The sequence below is a fragment of the Gavia stellata genome, chromosome 13 (assembly GCF_030936135.1).
Source record: "Gavia stellata isolate bGavSte3 chromosome 13, bGavSte3.hap2, whole genome shotgun sequence".
NCBI classification, from domain to species: domain Eukaryota; kingdom Metazoa; phylum Chordata; class Aves; order Gaviiformes; family Gaviidae; genus Gavia; species Gavia stellata.
Window position 1 is genome coordinate 9,096,312 of NC_082606.1, and position 12,582 is coordinate 9,108,893.

A 12,582-nucleotide genomic window follows, 5' to 3' on the forward strand; every position below is an offset into this window, starting at 1 on the left:
ATCTCCTTAAGATGTCTGTTTTTCCTTGAAATGAAAGGCATTTAGACAACTAGATCTTTATCATCAGAAAGACGCATTTATCCTGACTTATTACCACCTGCAAACATTTTGGACACATGTACTAAATAAAAGCCAGGAAGCACATCTACTGGCGTCCTATTAAAAGCTCTCCTACTACACAGAAGCCTTGAGTCAAGAATTTGGCATAGTTGCCAACAGTAGCAGAATGCTAACTGGAGTAGTATTAACTCATCAACAGTCAGCAGGAATTGTTGTGGATGTTTTAAGTTTGTATGTGTGACTCTTGAGATAGATTCTGCATTTCCTCAAATCTGTTTAACACAGAAATTGAACACCCACAGAACTCCTGCCACAAGTTGGTTTGACAGCTTGCCAGAAAAGTAGTTTTAGAACAGGCAAAGAAACAGGAGGGAAGCTTTTTAATGAGTTTTTGGCATGTTGGCCATGGGAGCTTCCATTTTTATCTGAATGTACAATTCTTGAAATTCTTCAAAGAAAGCAATTGCTTGCTTACAAAATATACTTCTGTACTCCTAGGTTCAGGACTGAACAGAATTTGAGAAGTGGAGGAGGGGAATCAAAAATAAAAAGGCTTTTTTCATCTTGGTCTGTGCACAGCAGAAGAAACTGTTGAAGCTGCAAATAGAACAACCATTCTAAGGCAAAGCAGCAGATGGCAAACTGTATGACATGATTCCAATGAATAACTGAATTGTATGCTGTTTCCTCCCAGAAAGAGTCTCTATTAACAGTGAAGTACTCTACAGAACTGTAACTGCAGCACTTTGACAAGGACACAAAAAAATCAAGGCATTGCTGCAGGTTTTTCAATCCTGCATATTAAGGTCTCACAAAACCGCAATTTACATTTGATTGCAATTATAACACATATTTGGTCTCTCATTGAAAGATTCAGAATTGTAAACTCTGACAGCAATGGAGCAACAGAACAGAGGTCCTTCCTCAGGTGGAGCTCAAGTGTCTGGTTAGGTACAGACAGGTAAACAGAACTTAAGAACAGACTTCAGCATCTGAACACAAATTCATTGCTTGCATTGCATAGATTGCAACTGTGTGCTTGCTTGCATTGCACAAATTCCTGTCTGAACATTGCCTTTACCCTTTTTACTGTAGCATAACTTTTCATGCTGAGTGGACAGGGCAGGATTCACTGAAGCGAGAAGAGTATCTGTTATCCAGAGGTAAAGGAAGAAAGCAATTATCTTTCACTTCCATATTCTATGTTGTATGCAACATCTGTTCACTTTAAATTATTATTTTAAAAGGCTGCTGTGAAAAGCAGTTATTACCCTGAAACCAGATAAGCTGGTCATAGACTAGACCAGACTAGACTAGGCAGCGAGATGCTCTCGGCAGGGACCTCCTTTTACATTTACGCTTCCTACAGAAAAGCAGGATGCCAAAACCTTAAAACTTAATTTCTGGGTGCTACAGAAATATAAGTAGTAATCAAGTACAATTATTCAGTCTCTGCTTATAAGTCATCTTTACCCACTCAAGTCGTGTTATATAAACCTTTGAGTGGCGGATGCAATTTTCACTCCAATGGCGGTTATGCTATTCCAGTGCTAGATAGATTTCGCTTGAAAATTTGGCTCTGGCTTTGCTTGAAGCTTTCTTTTGCCTGGTCATGGTGCTGACAGAGTCAGATTTCAAAGAAGTAGTAATGGATGTGCATGCCACCCATGGACAGAAACAGCACATCCAGGTGCTACCACATCACTACATCTCTCATTGCCAATAACATCACCCTCACTTTCCCCAAGTAACTTTGTAGCGTATTTCTGCACTGTGATGCTACGTGACAGATTTCTTCCACACCTTCATTTTGTTCATGTGCATATATTAATGTGCCCTGCATGTGTAGACCTGCCTCTCCAAGCCTCAAATATATTCCCCACCTTCCTTCTTTTATACAAAAAAAAGACACCTCTGGCAGTTATATGCAACACTCTTGCTCTCGTCAAGAGTTCATCTTTTCAAAGGGGATGTCCTACAGCTTAATACAGGATACAGAATGTCTTTTCTTTTAAAACTGTGTTGAGCAGTCTAGAAAGAGATAATAAAAGTATTCATAATCAGGATCATACTGTGCTGAATTTGGTAATGCAGGTTTAAGAAAAAAGCAATCCACAAATACATCACAACTTGCTCCATCTAAAATGTAGTCTACATGTTTGCAAACAACTTTTCAAGAAAGATGCATGAAAGTGGTTTTTGTTGCAAAAATTAATTCTCTTGATATTTTATACGTAAATAAACTTACATTCAGATGTACAATCCCTACCAGACTGCAGTTTTAAAGTTAGAAACAGTAAAATTCAGGTGTATTCAAAAACAAATAAACAAACCCCTAAAGTTTCCTAGCAATACTGGAACTTCCACAGACAAGACGTCTCTCACCTTTCACTGTCAGAGTTGTTTTCAGATTTTGCTCCAGATATTTGCATTTCATTTAGTTCAAGTTGTTTTTGCAACTGGTGACGTTCCTAAACAAGAAATGTTATCCTTCAGTTCTCCATGTGTCAAAATGTAAAGGCTTCACAAAGCGTATTTCATTGCAATTCAAAAGATTACTTGTGAAATTAAAATAGAAACTGATTAAACAAAATTAATGCATTTCCTATAGCCAAGGAGCACAGAATGCATAAAAATAAAATTCCCAGCTATACATGGAAATAAGATCAGAGTGTTCAATTTCCTATTTCAAGATGTATGGTTGTACTTGAAACTGAGTTTTTTTGAATAAAAAGATGAGTCATCACTATCTTCAACTACATAAATGACAAATTTTCCATGTTATCCCTCCAAAAAGATCTCTCGATCCAAGGCTGAGCTAAAAGGTATTGCTCTATTTTCTTCCCCAAAATACTCCTGTTTATTTTTTAGGTGTCCACCAACACAGTGCTCGTGAAGATCTATAAGGACGTAGGGAGCAAATCAACACAAATTAACAGAGGAGTCTGCTATCTACTTTAATGGGAATTTAAGAGACATGCAGTTTTACTCTGCAAGTATCAGTCAGATAAGAGCAAATTAAATAACCAACATGAAGAAACTCATCTGTACTTAAGAACCATATTGCAATCCTTTATTCACTGCATTAATACTTAACAGTTGTAGGCTGAAGCCCAGATGAAGTTAATGGAGCTACTAAAGGGGCATATTAAGCTGAATGATTTCTCCTTTTAATCACTAATTCTACCAATAGATTTGCAAGCATTAGACAAAAGGGGCTCAATACAAATGCACATTAGAGTAACCAGTCAAGCCAACAAGACTGGCTTATAAAATCTATTTCCCAGTAACAAATACTTACTATACTAAACTAAAGTTGGTGAAAAAATACCTCACTTGTAAGAACAGAAGATCATGTTCCCTCCACTTACTAGAATGCTCTCTGCTTCTGTATTTTAGATAGCAAGGCACAGATCTTTAAAGGTAATGAGATACCTGCTATTGAATGAAATGAGAAATGCCAAAGTACATCCAAGAACATCGGAGTCTTTTGGAAGGGCTGCTCTTATACAGTTTAGAGTGACACTATTCAGTCTAAGGACTAAACAATAACATTCATTCTCAGTTAGGTGAATGATACTAGAAAACAAAGAGGAAATTTCACCATAACTGTTTGAGACAGAAGATATAAAGCTTTTTCAGATATCTGAAAAGGTTCAACAAACGAGATTCAGATGCAGTGTACTATGCAAGGAGAGGTACTGTGATACTATTAAGCTTAACGATAATTAAAATAATAATCATCTGATTACTAGTCTGAGTTTTGCGCGGGAGCGAAATCCATAAAAAAGAAGAAGGAAAAGCAGGAAATAAAAAGAAGCAATGCAAAACCTGCTATAATTAGTTTTACAGTAATGCTGCCAATGTCACAAGAGCATTTCTGCTTTCAGAGCTTTAAAAGTAAATTGTCAAAAACCTGCTCTCAGTTACAGTTTGGTAGGGAATATTTAGCCAGGGAGAGGAATAATTAGAAGTTTTTTAATGCTAGCAGGAAAGGAAGAACCTAAGTTTTGGATTAAAAGACAGTAAAAATGATTTTTTCTTCTCTCCTCAAAATATTTTGAGCCATAATTAAATAAGATAGATATCTGCATAGAAGATCAAGTGGCTGCTACATACCCACAAAAAAACCCCTCAAAACATTTTAGTCTGAAGCTTTCAGTTTAGCATTTCATCCACATGTGGAGAAATTTGGAGATACAGTTCCAATCAGGACCATAAACAGCTAAATAGTAAGGTCTATTCCTAACAAAAACACATTTTAGTGGACCTACCAACAGCATTTCTAAGAGACTTCGGATAATTTATGATTACTACTTCATTAGGCTTAGGAGACCTTGCAAACTGAAGGAAGACTGAATGGTCTTTTAAAACTCTTTCTTTAAAATAATGGTTAATTTGCTAAATAAATTTTGACACCTTAGACAGCCCTGACTGTAAGGAGTAAGTAAGATGCAAACAATAGTATGTCACTGAGCAGGGTACTGAGCAGCAGACAAAAAAAAAAAAAACAACCAAAACCCAACAAATTTCCTCCATGCACTTCTGCATTTCCTTTAAAGGCAGCAATCAACTAACTCTTGTACCTCTTCCATGCGTTCAATCAGCCGGTCCAGCTCACCAATTCTCTGGTCTTTTTCCTGTATGCTTGTTTCTGTAATCTGCATCTTCTTATTTGCCTCTTCAATAGCCTTCAGTAGCCGATTTGTTTCCTCCTTCAAATAAGAACATTTACAGTCACATTAACATACAATATGTTAATGAGGAATTTATTTTTTTCTTTAGGCAACAGAGCCAGGCTAATAGCTTTTAAGCAGAGCTCAAAGCTTTTCACTACACCTGCCCAGAAGAGCTGTGGAAGAGTTGTGACCCTAAATGTGAATTGTATAGAAGAAAAGATTTGGAGCACTTTGAAGTGCATAGGTATTTGTAAAGCATCATTATGAAAATCTGAGAAAAACATTTCCCCATTTCTTAGATACTTGATTTCCCTTCTGAGGACTCCATGAAGCAACAGCATAAAAAAAATACGCTATTGCAGAAGATAGCATTTTAAACACCAAAGTTCGCCACATTCAGCTTCGTACTTTCCTCACATATAAAACAATATTAATAGAAAAAGACTGGGGAATCTACCTTCAATCTCAGTCATTACCTATCTTTATGCTCATAGAAAGGTTTTACTTGGGGGTGGAGGGAGACCAGGGGACAGGAAGAGCTCTTTCTCCAGTAGCATCCAGTGAAGTTGTTCCCCCTCCCCTTCTTAAGCTAATGCTAAAATTGGACATTATATTTTCCTTTTTTTTTTTTTTACAGAATCTTAAGTTAAAAATACCGAATTTACTCCATTTCAAATTTTGACATCTACATTATCATTACTGTTACTGCATTTGAACACATTCCCTTCTAAGCCCTACAACCCCAAAATCTTGGAAAGCGTAGTAACCGTGGCATGACTAGTCACAGAGACAGGAGTGAAGGAACACACGTCAACTCTGGTGTATTAAGCGATCGAGAAACGACACCCAAGCTAAGCACCACTCTCACAGACTGGCTATACATACTAGGAGGATTTCTTTCTCAGCTTTATGCTTCTGCTCCTCTTCTCGCATTTTTTCCTCATACTGACTATACAGTTTTCTTGTCATCTCTCTCATGACTTCAGCATTGGCTTCCTGCGACGATTCCACCTATGCGAGGGGAAAGTTGACCCATCAGTCAGTACAGTACTACTGGCAGCAGGAGAAATGGAGTCCACATGATGTGAGAATAACACTTTGAACTTCAGCTCCACCTTGTTATAAATTTGACACTGCTGAAGCAGATTTTCATTTGCATCAAGACCATTTACAACACTTTGCCAGTATACAAGTCATTTGAATTTGTAGAAGTTACCATTTCATCAAGTTTCATGTCGTCCGAATTTAATGAGTCATTGCTTATACAAGACCAGGCTATGCCTCTTTACTGAGCCCTTTCATAATAGCTTCCAAGTCACTTGGTTTGTTTCCCCATTGAAAAGATATTGTCTCCCCCCACTTTATAGAAACATGGATTAGAGATGGTCTAGACTCAACTCCTGTTTTTAAATGACCATGAACACTCAAAGCAATAATTACTTTAAGCTGGACCTAAGTATGTGTTGTTAACTAGAAGACACAGCTCTACCCTCCCTCCTCTTGCTTTTTCACATACTGCTCTTTGTGTAGGCACAAGAACTGGGGTGACCATGGAGCAAAGCAGATCAGGGAGCAATCAGACTTAAAATTAATATACTCAGGGGTGTGGAAGGGTTAATCTTTAACCACAGGACCAGAAACTTTACTACCGCTACAGGGAAGAGGGCAGGAATGGTAATTCAGAGACAGGATTTCCCCCTTATGTTGGCTCAAAACACAGACTGAACCACACCCTCAGTGATTAAACACTAGATAGGATATTCACAACTTAAACTCATCTACTCTGTAAACTGCAATAAAAGCAAAGTAAAATAGCTAGTCCAGGACTTAGTTCTCTTACTAGAGCTGCTATAAATCAGACAAGGTTATAGTGAAATGCTGTGGGTGCTACAAAAATGTCAGTAAAAGGAGGAATATACTGTCATCTGGGAGAAGAATAAAGTGTTCCCTGCTGATCACTACAGTTTACACAGCTACAAAATACCTGGTTCTGATGATTAAGGTTTTGGGTTGTTTTTTGTTTTTTTTTTTTTTCTTCATTTCAAGGACTGAAAGATTTATTAAACCCTTGTGTTTATCTTACGTGGCGGGAACAAGCTGTTTAACTACTCTGTAGGATAAGAACAGTGTATTTCATCCTTCAAAAAGGGACTGAGCTCTGGAGGACTCTACTTGTACTGCAATTGCACCCTTTCGCATCTCACCTAGACCAACACTGGGGCAGGGACAGTAACCTGCACTTTGCGAGAGGGAGTGGCATTTAATTGAGTACAACACAAAACCTTCCACATTTCAGGAAGCCTGAAAAAATATCATTCAGAAAAAGCCAACATTCAAAACCCGGAATCCTTAAGATACACTGAACTGGGATGTGATCTCTGGCAGTGACTTTCCCTCCTTCCTTTGCTTATAGCTTGTGCAATGAGGAGACTAAAAACAAGCATAAAAAGGTAGATGCATCAGGGCATCTGTTGTAATACTCTTAAGCAACGACTCCAACCTCAGCTATTGTTATGATTTTATGAATAAACCGAACCTACTTAGTAAGCTACATGGGTGTGTTCTCCTACCTAGAAAACAATCATGGCATACGGCAGCTACTGCTTTTCAACTGCTAACCTCCCAGATTCCACATCATCCTCTTACATTCACTCATGGAATTAAATCCTACACATCTCGGTATCTTTGATACACAATTTTATGTTTAGCTTTCAAAGACAGCAATGAGGTATTTTATCCACTAACTTTGTGATAAAACTGCAACTTTGAGGGCAAAATTTAAACTTTTTCCTCATTAAAGCAGAGCATGTATTCTGCAGACCTTGACATGCTTGAAGATAAACAAATCCTTAAGCATTCAGTTGAACTGGGACTTAACCTGTGGTTCTCTGCCCTTAGAAGAAGGCATACCTTTCCCTGACTTGTTGGTGCATGTCCTTAAGATTATAGTAAAGTCCAAATTTCTGTTTTGAAATCTTAATTGCATCAGCTTTGCTTTCTTCTTTTAATTGATTTTTCCCTCTTTTTATTTCCTGCTGACAATAGCAGGTATAAAACACAGATACTTTTATAGCCTGTAAAGCTTCACTATGAGAGGAAACTAGAACATGAACTGTAGGTTGAAATACACTTAAAGTTTTCTCTTTTAACCATTCATCATTAAGTATGAATGCAAGTCACTAGAGAGCCAAAAATAAACACCTTCTCTGACAAAATTAAACACGAATAAACCACCAGCCACCTAAGTACACAACGACAAATTCTGATACAGTACTATATCCAAATTAGTCTATTTAGAGCAATTTTAAGAGAGACAAAGGTTTCCAGAAGAGGTTTTTTTGGTTGGCTTTTTTTTTTTTTTTTAAATGATATTAAAGGAAAACATTTGGCAGATGAGGGGAGAAAACAGCCAAGCTTTCTGACATATAAAACCTTCCAGCTTGCATTTTATTCCCTTGCATTTCTCTGAAAGAAATAGCTTAATTCTCTTTCCAAGACATTTGCTGTTACAGCACATATCTGCTGACCATATGCTCCTAAGACTTAACAGATTACCTGTTAAAAATTGTGCAATACCAAATAAACCAATTCAACATCAAGAAATTCTTATAGCACTGTGTAGAGTTACAATATTCCTTTACTTACACCAATGGACACTAATAACCATTTAACAGTTTGAATTTTCACCTGCCAACATCCCTGAATGGTAATCCCATGTTAGGTAAAGACTGACTGCTGCCAGCTGAGATTCTTTGTTATTAAGACAGTATTGATTCACAGGAATATGTCAGCTCTAGGGAGTGACGAAGGCATGAAGAATCCTTTACAAATAAGGCCAAGGAATTAATTTAACATACTCCTAAATGCCCTTACTGTGCAATATTTTTAGGGGAGTTTATATACCGCACCTTTAATTTCAGTAACTGATTTTCAATTTGTGCTGTTTCCAGTTGCTTTTGCTTCTCTCTCAGCTTTTCCATAGATTGCTCATGTGTATGTTTTAAATTCCGTATTTGTTCCCTTATATCAGTGTTCTCCAATGTAACGTCCACTAGAGTTTTCTAGAAGAAAGAGGCAAACCACCAAAAAAAAAAAAAAAAAAAAAAAAAAATCACAAATAATTTGGTGAACTAATATAGTCAACAGATTACGGAACAGACAGAACATGTGTTTCCTGATGTGTCAATGCAGTGTGAACAGTTTTCTAAGTTTTAACATTTAAAATTATGGCTTTTGTTGTATTTAGTTTGCTAGAAGGTATTTCCACGAGGAACATGCTCAGTGAAATCAAGTCCTGGAACACTATAAAAAAAAAGAAAGGAACATGGATACATTTCAGTATGAGTAATACTCCCAACAATCCTCCTTTCTTCTCTCCAAGGGCCATGCTATACATATTAAATGCACTAGACTGAGAAAAACTGTGACATACAAGAAAGCAGGAACATTAAGGTGTTCAGCTCAGATATGTGGGAGTTTGGAAGTCTTTAAAACAGAAAATTCATTCCCACCTTCTCCCTCCCCCTATGTTTCACAGGTATGGAAAGTCTCACAAATGTTTAGGCTCCAAACATGCCACTTCCATTTCTGTTAACCAGTGAAGGTAGGACCAAGTCAGGAGATGTACCGTTTTGCACAATACAGAACAAATCACATTTTCACCATAGATATTTCGTAGAGACATGACTAGTGGCATTAGTCTGCTGCAGACCAGTACCTCTTCATTGTATGCTATGTTTTAACAGGTTTTTAAAAGACACAGGTGTTGGATTTTTTTTTCTTAGTTTCCTAAATTAGCTGCCTTAGATATCCAAGGCAGTACTTTATGGGCTTGTTTAGTTTTAGAATCTATATTTGTCATCCATGTTTTACGTATGCTTTTAAATCCATGTCAGAAAAGGCAGTTGTCAGCTGTGAAACAGCTATTAAAATGTACCTGCAAGTCTATTGATGCTGATGTCAAGGAGCTGTTCATTTCACTAAAGCTATCTAAGGCTGCAGCCTGCACTCGCACATGATTCTCTAAGGATTCCTGATGAGCATTTGTCACCTGAGCAGGAAAAAAAAAAAAAGTTTTATAAAGAATAATGATCAAGTTTACCTATTCTTTCAAAGGGAGCTACAGAAGACCCCATGGTTAATTTTCACAGTACTAGGATGCTTAAAATATACAGGCCTCAAACCATATGCTTGCACCTCAGAAACAAACAAACAAAACATCAAATCCAAATATGCTAGCAAAAATAAGGCACAAGTATCTATGTTTATTGCTAGTCTAATCACTGTAAAAGCTGTTCTTTTTGAGAGGACAAGTGGACACTTGGTAGATGTCTATTCAGAAAGTTCACATACACAGTGGGCAGATTAAAAAAGTCTCAGAGTGAAAAGCAGAAGAATGCAAGAAATGAGGAAATCTAGAAAGGTTTGGGTGAACTGTAGAGTAGCCTTAATTAAGAAGGAACTGACTAATCAGGTATGTAAAGAAGCAACATCAAGAAGACTTAAGGATGAAACAATATGAAACAAGTATTCAGGTATGAGAAGTCAGCAGAGAGCTTTGTTGTGTGAAAATTTGTCATGTGTTATGTACACACACACACTTAAAAACTGGAGGGGGAGAAAAAAAAAAGGCACAAAATGACATAATTTAAGAAGAGACCAAAACCCAAACAGTGTAAATTATGAACCATGCAATAATAAAGAGAAAAAACCTGTTACTAATGGAGGCCAGCCCAACTCACATTCTTAGATGGACCAGATTTGTTTCTTGATAAAAACATAAGAACACTAGGGACTGATAATGAAGAACAATTTGTGTTTAGTAACCATGTCATACACAGATTAGGTCAGCATAGGGAGCGGAAGCCAAGTAGTTACTGTTAACCCTATATAAACACGTGCTTATGTAAAAACAAACAAACAAAAGCAGAAATGCTTTGGATGGATTAAGAAAGTTACAAGACAATAACCTGTGTGAAGAAGCACACTGCCCAGGGCAGGATTTTGGAAGTACAAACTTCAAACAAATGTTATGAACAAAAAGTAACCCTTGAAATTGATAGGAAAAAGCATAGTGATTCAAAGCTGAAGCAAAGAGTATATAAAGGATTTTAAACAGGATCCTCAAATAGCATAAAAGATGGCAGTCGTGTAAAACCAAAACCAAAACCAACCAACCAAAAAAAAAAAGCATATATTATTAGGCAGAACAACACTTGTGCTTTCTTTCAGGCACTCTAAAGTATTAAAAAAGGGGTGAGGGTGTCTCATAATGTGCCAATTATGTCAGAAGGAGTGCTTCATAAACTGCGACTTTGCTTCAGAACTAGAGATTCTGTCAGAGCTGGTTAGAAACCCTTAATTAAGAGAGATGTTCAGATTAATGCAGGATTTCTACTGGTCTGACAGAAGACCTGAAAGTACAGAATATCACCACTGCTATTCAGTAAGTATCAGCAGCAAAGATAAAACTGCATCTGAATCAGCATTTGCCTACATGCACACTGGGTGGGGGACTCACCTTGCTGGCATCATTAAGACTATTTAACAGAGTTTACAGAAATTAAGTTTTCTCTCCCTCCTCCTCTCAAGTCAGGGTGATTTTTTTTTTTTTTTTAACTAGTTGCCACAGAATAAAAGTACCAGTCTAACAGCAAGTTCTGATCTTTGTACATAATACAGCATGCAGGGAACAGACAATCTCCAAATGAGGATGGCAGAAGGCCACAAGTCAGGGTCCCAGTCCTTTGAAGTCAGAATACGTTTAATTGCCAAAGATTCATCTGAAACAGGGCTGTGAAAATCGATGTTGAATACAAAAACCACAGCAAGTTTTCAGGTAGATTTTTTGGGCCAAAGAACTCAGCAGTTTAATATGAAGGATACTTCTACAGACTGCAGCAGCTTTTATTGCTAAAGCAGTGTGTCAGAAGAGAGAGAGATCATCGAATGACCGCTGAAAGGTTCAATTAAGAACCAAGAGGTCAGTCATTTTTAGAACTATCATGCACTTTTAGTATTAAAGAATATTGCTACTTCTTTTACTGTAGTGTTTAAACAACACAGTCAGTAAAACAGAGCAAAGTCTGTTGAAATTACACCAAGTTGCACATTACTCCTAATTATGCAAGTTATTTATTCAATTCACCCACCAGCTTACTGGTACAAGCATCTCCACTAATTACCAGTACACACAGACAATGCTATCAAGATCATTATTTTATTTCCAAGAAGCAGGCAATTAGTAATTCCATATGCAAGATCATCTCTGTCCTACTTTACCTTCCTGGAGGGAAAAATAAATAAAGAAAGAAAAGTACAGACGTCACATAAAACAGTGATCTGGAGTGGTTTGGGAAGTTATTTCTGTTCCGCTGAAGGAAAAAAAAAATGTTTCCAGATAACACTGGGACAGTTATTTTCATATGCTTTCCCTACAAATGAATGTGTATACTTACTTTCAGTTCATTCGTAAGCTGCTGTATTTTTCGTTTCATTTCATCATATTCACCATACATTTTCTTTCTTACTTTTTCCAGAGTTGCTCTCACCTGGTGTCAGAAAAATCAAATGCCTTTATCAAACTTATTGATGATACTGTTTATACTAGGACATGATTGTCTTTTCCTATGTCCTTCATTGTTATTTTCAGTAATTTTCATTATTAATCTACCTTTTCATCAACAGAAATTTACTCTTAAGAACAAAACAAAAAAACTTAAGTCTCAAGACTTGTCTACATAGGCATGATACAAATAAACGTCTCTGAGTAATTCTAAACTTCTCTGTACACACTTAAACACTTGTAAATTAATAATGCAAATTAAATTATCTGTAACTCATT

General features: G+C 36.9%; 1 protein-coding gene across 2 annotated transcripts in view; it reads right to left on the reverse strand.

The window, feature by feature from the left end:
* MYZAP (myocardial zonula adherens protein) overlaps positions 1-12,582 on the reverse strand; it is a 52,183-nt gene that overhangs the window by 21,287 nt on the left and 18,314 nt on the right. For both annotated transcript variants that reach the window (XR_009484261.1, XM_059823684.1), the window contains 6 exons: positions 12,197-12,289; positions 9,676-9,789; positions 8,648-8,800; positions 5,625-5,750; positions 4,647-4,775; positions 2,446-2,531 (listed from right to left, as the gene is read on the reverse strand). Coding sequence is in view for 1 of the 2 variants with exons in the window: in XM_059823684.1 (XP_059679667.1) it covers positions 2,446-2,531; positions 4,647-4,775; positions 5,625-5,750; positions 8,648-8,800; positions 9,676-9,789; positions 12,197-12,289 (701 nt within the window). In the remaining variant the exon portion in view is untranslated. The remainder of the gene's footprint in view (positions 1-2,445; positions 2,532-4,646; positions 4,776-5,624; positions 5,751-8,647; positions 8,801-9,675; positions 9,790-12,196; positions 12,290-12,582) is intronic.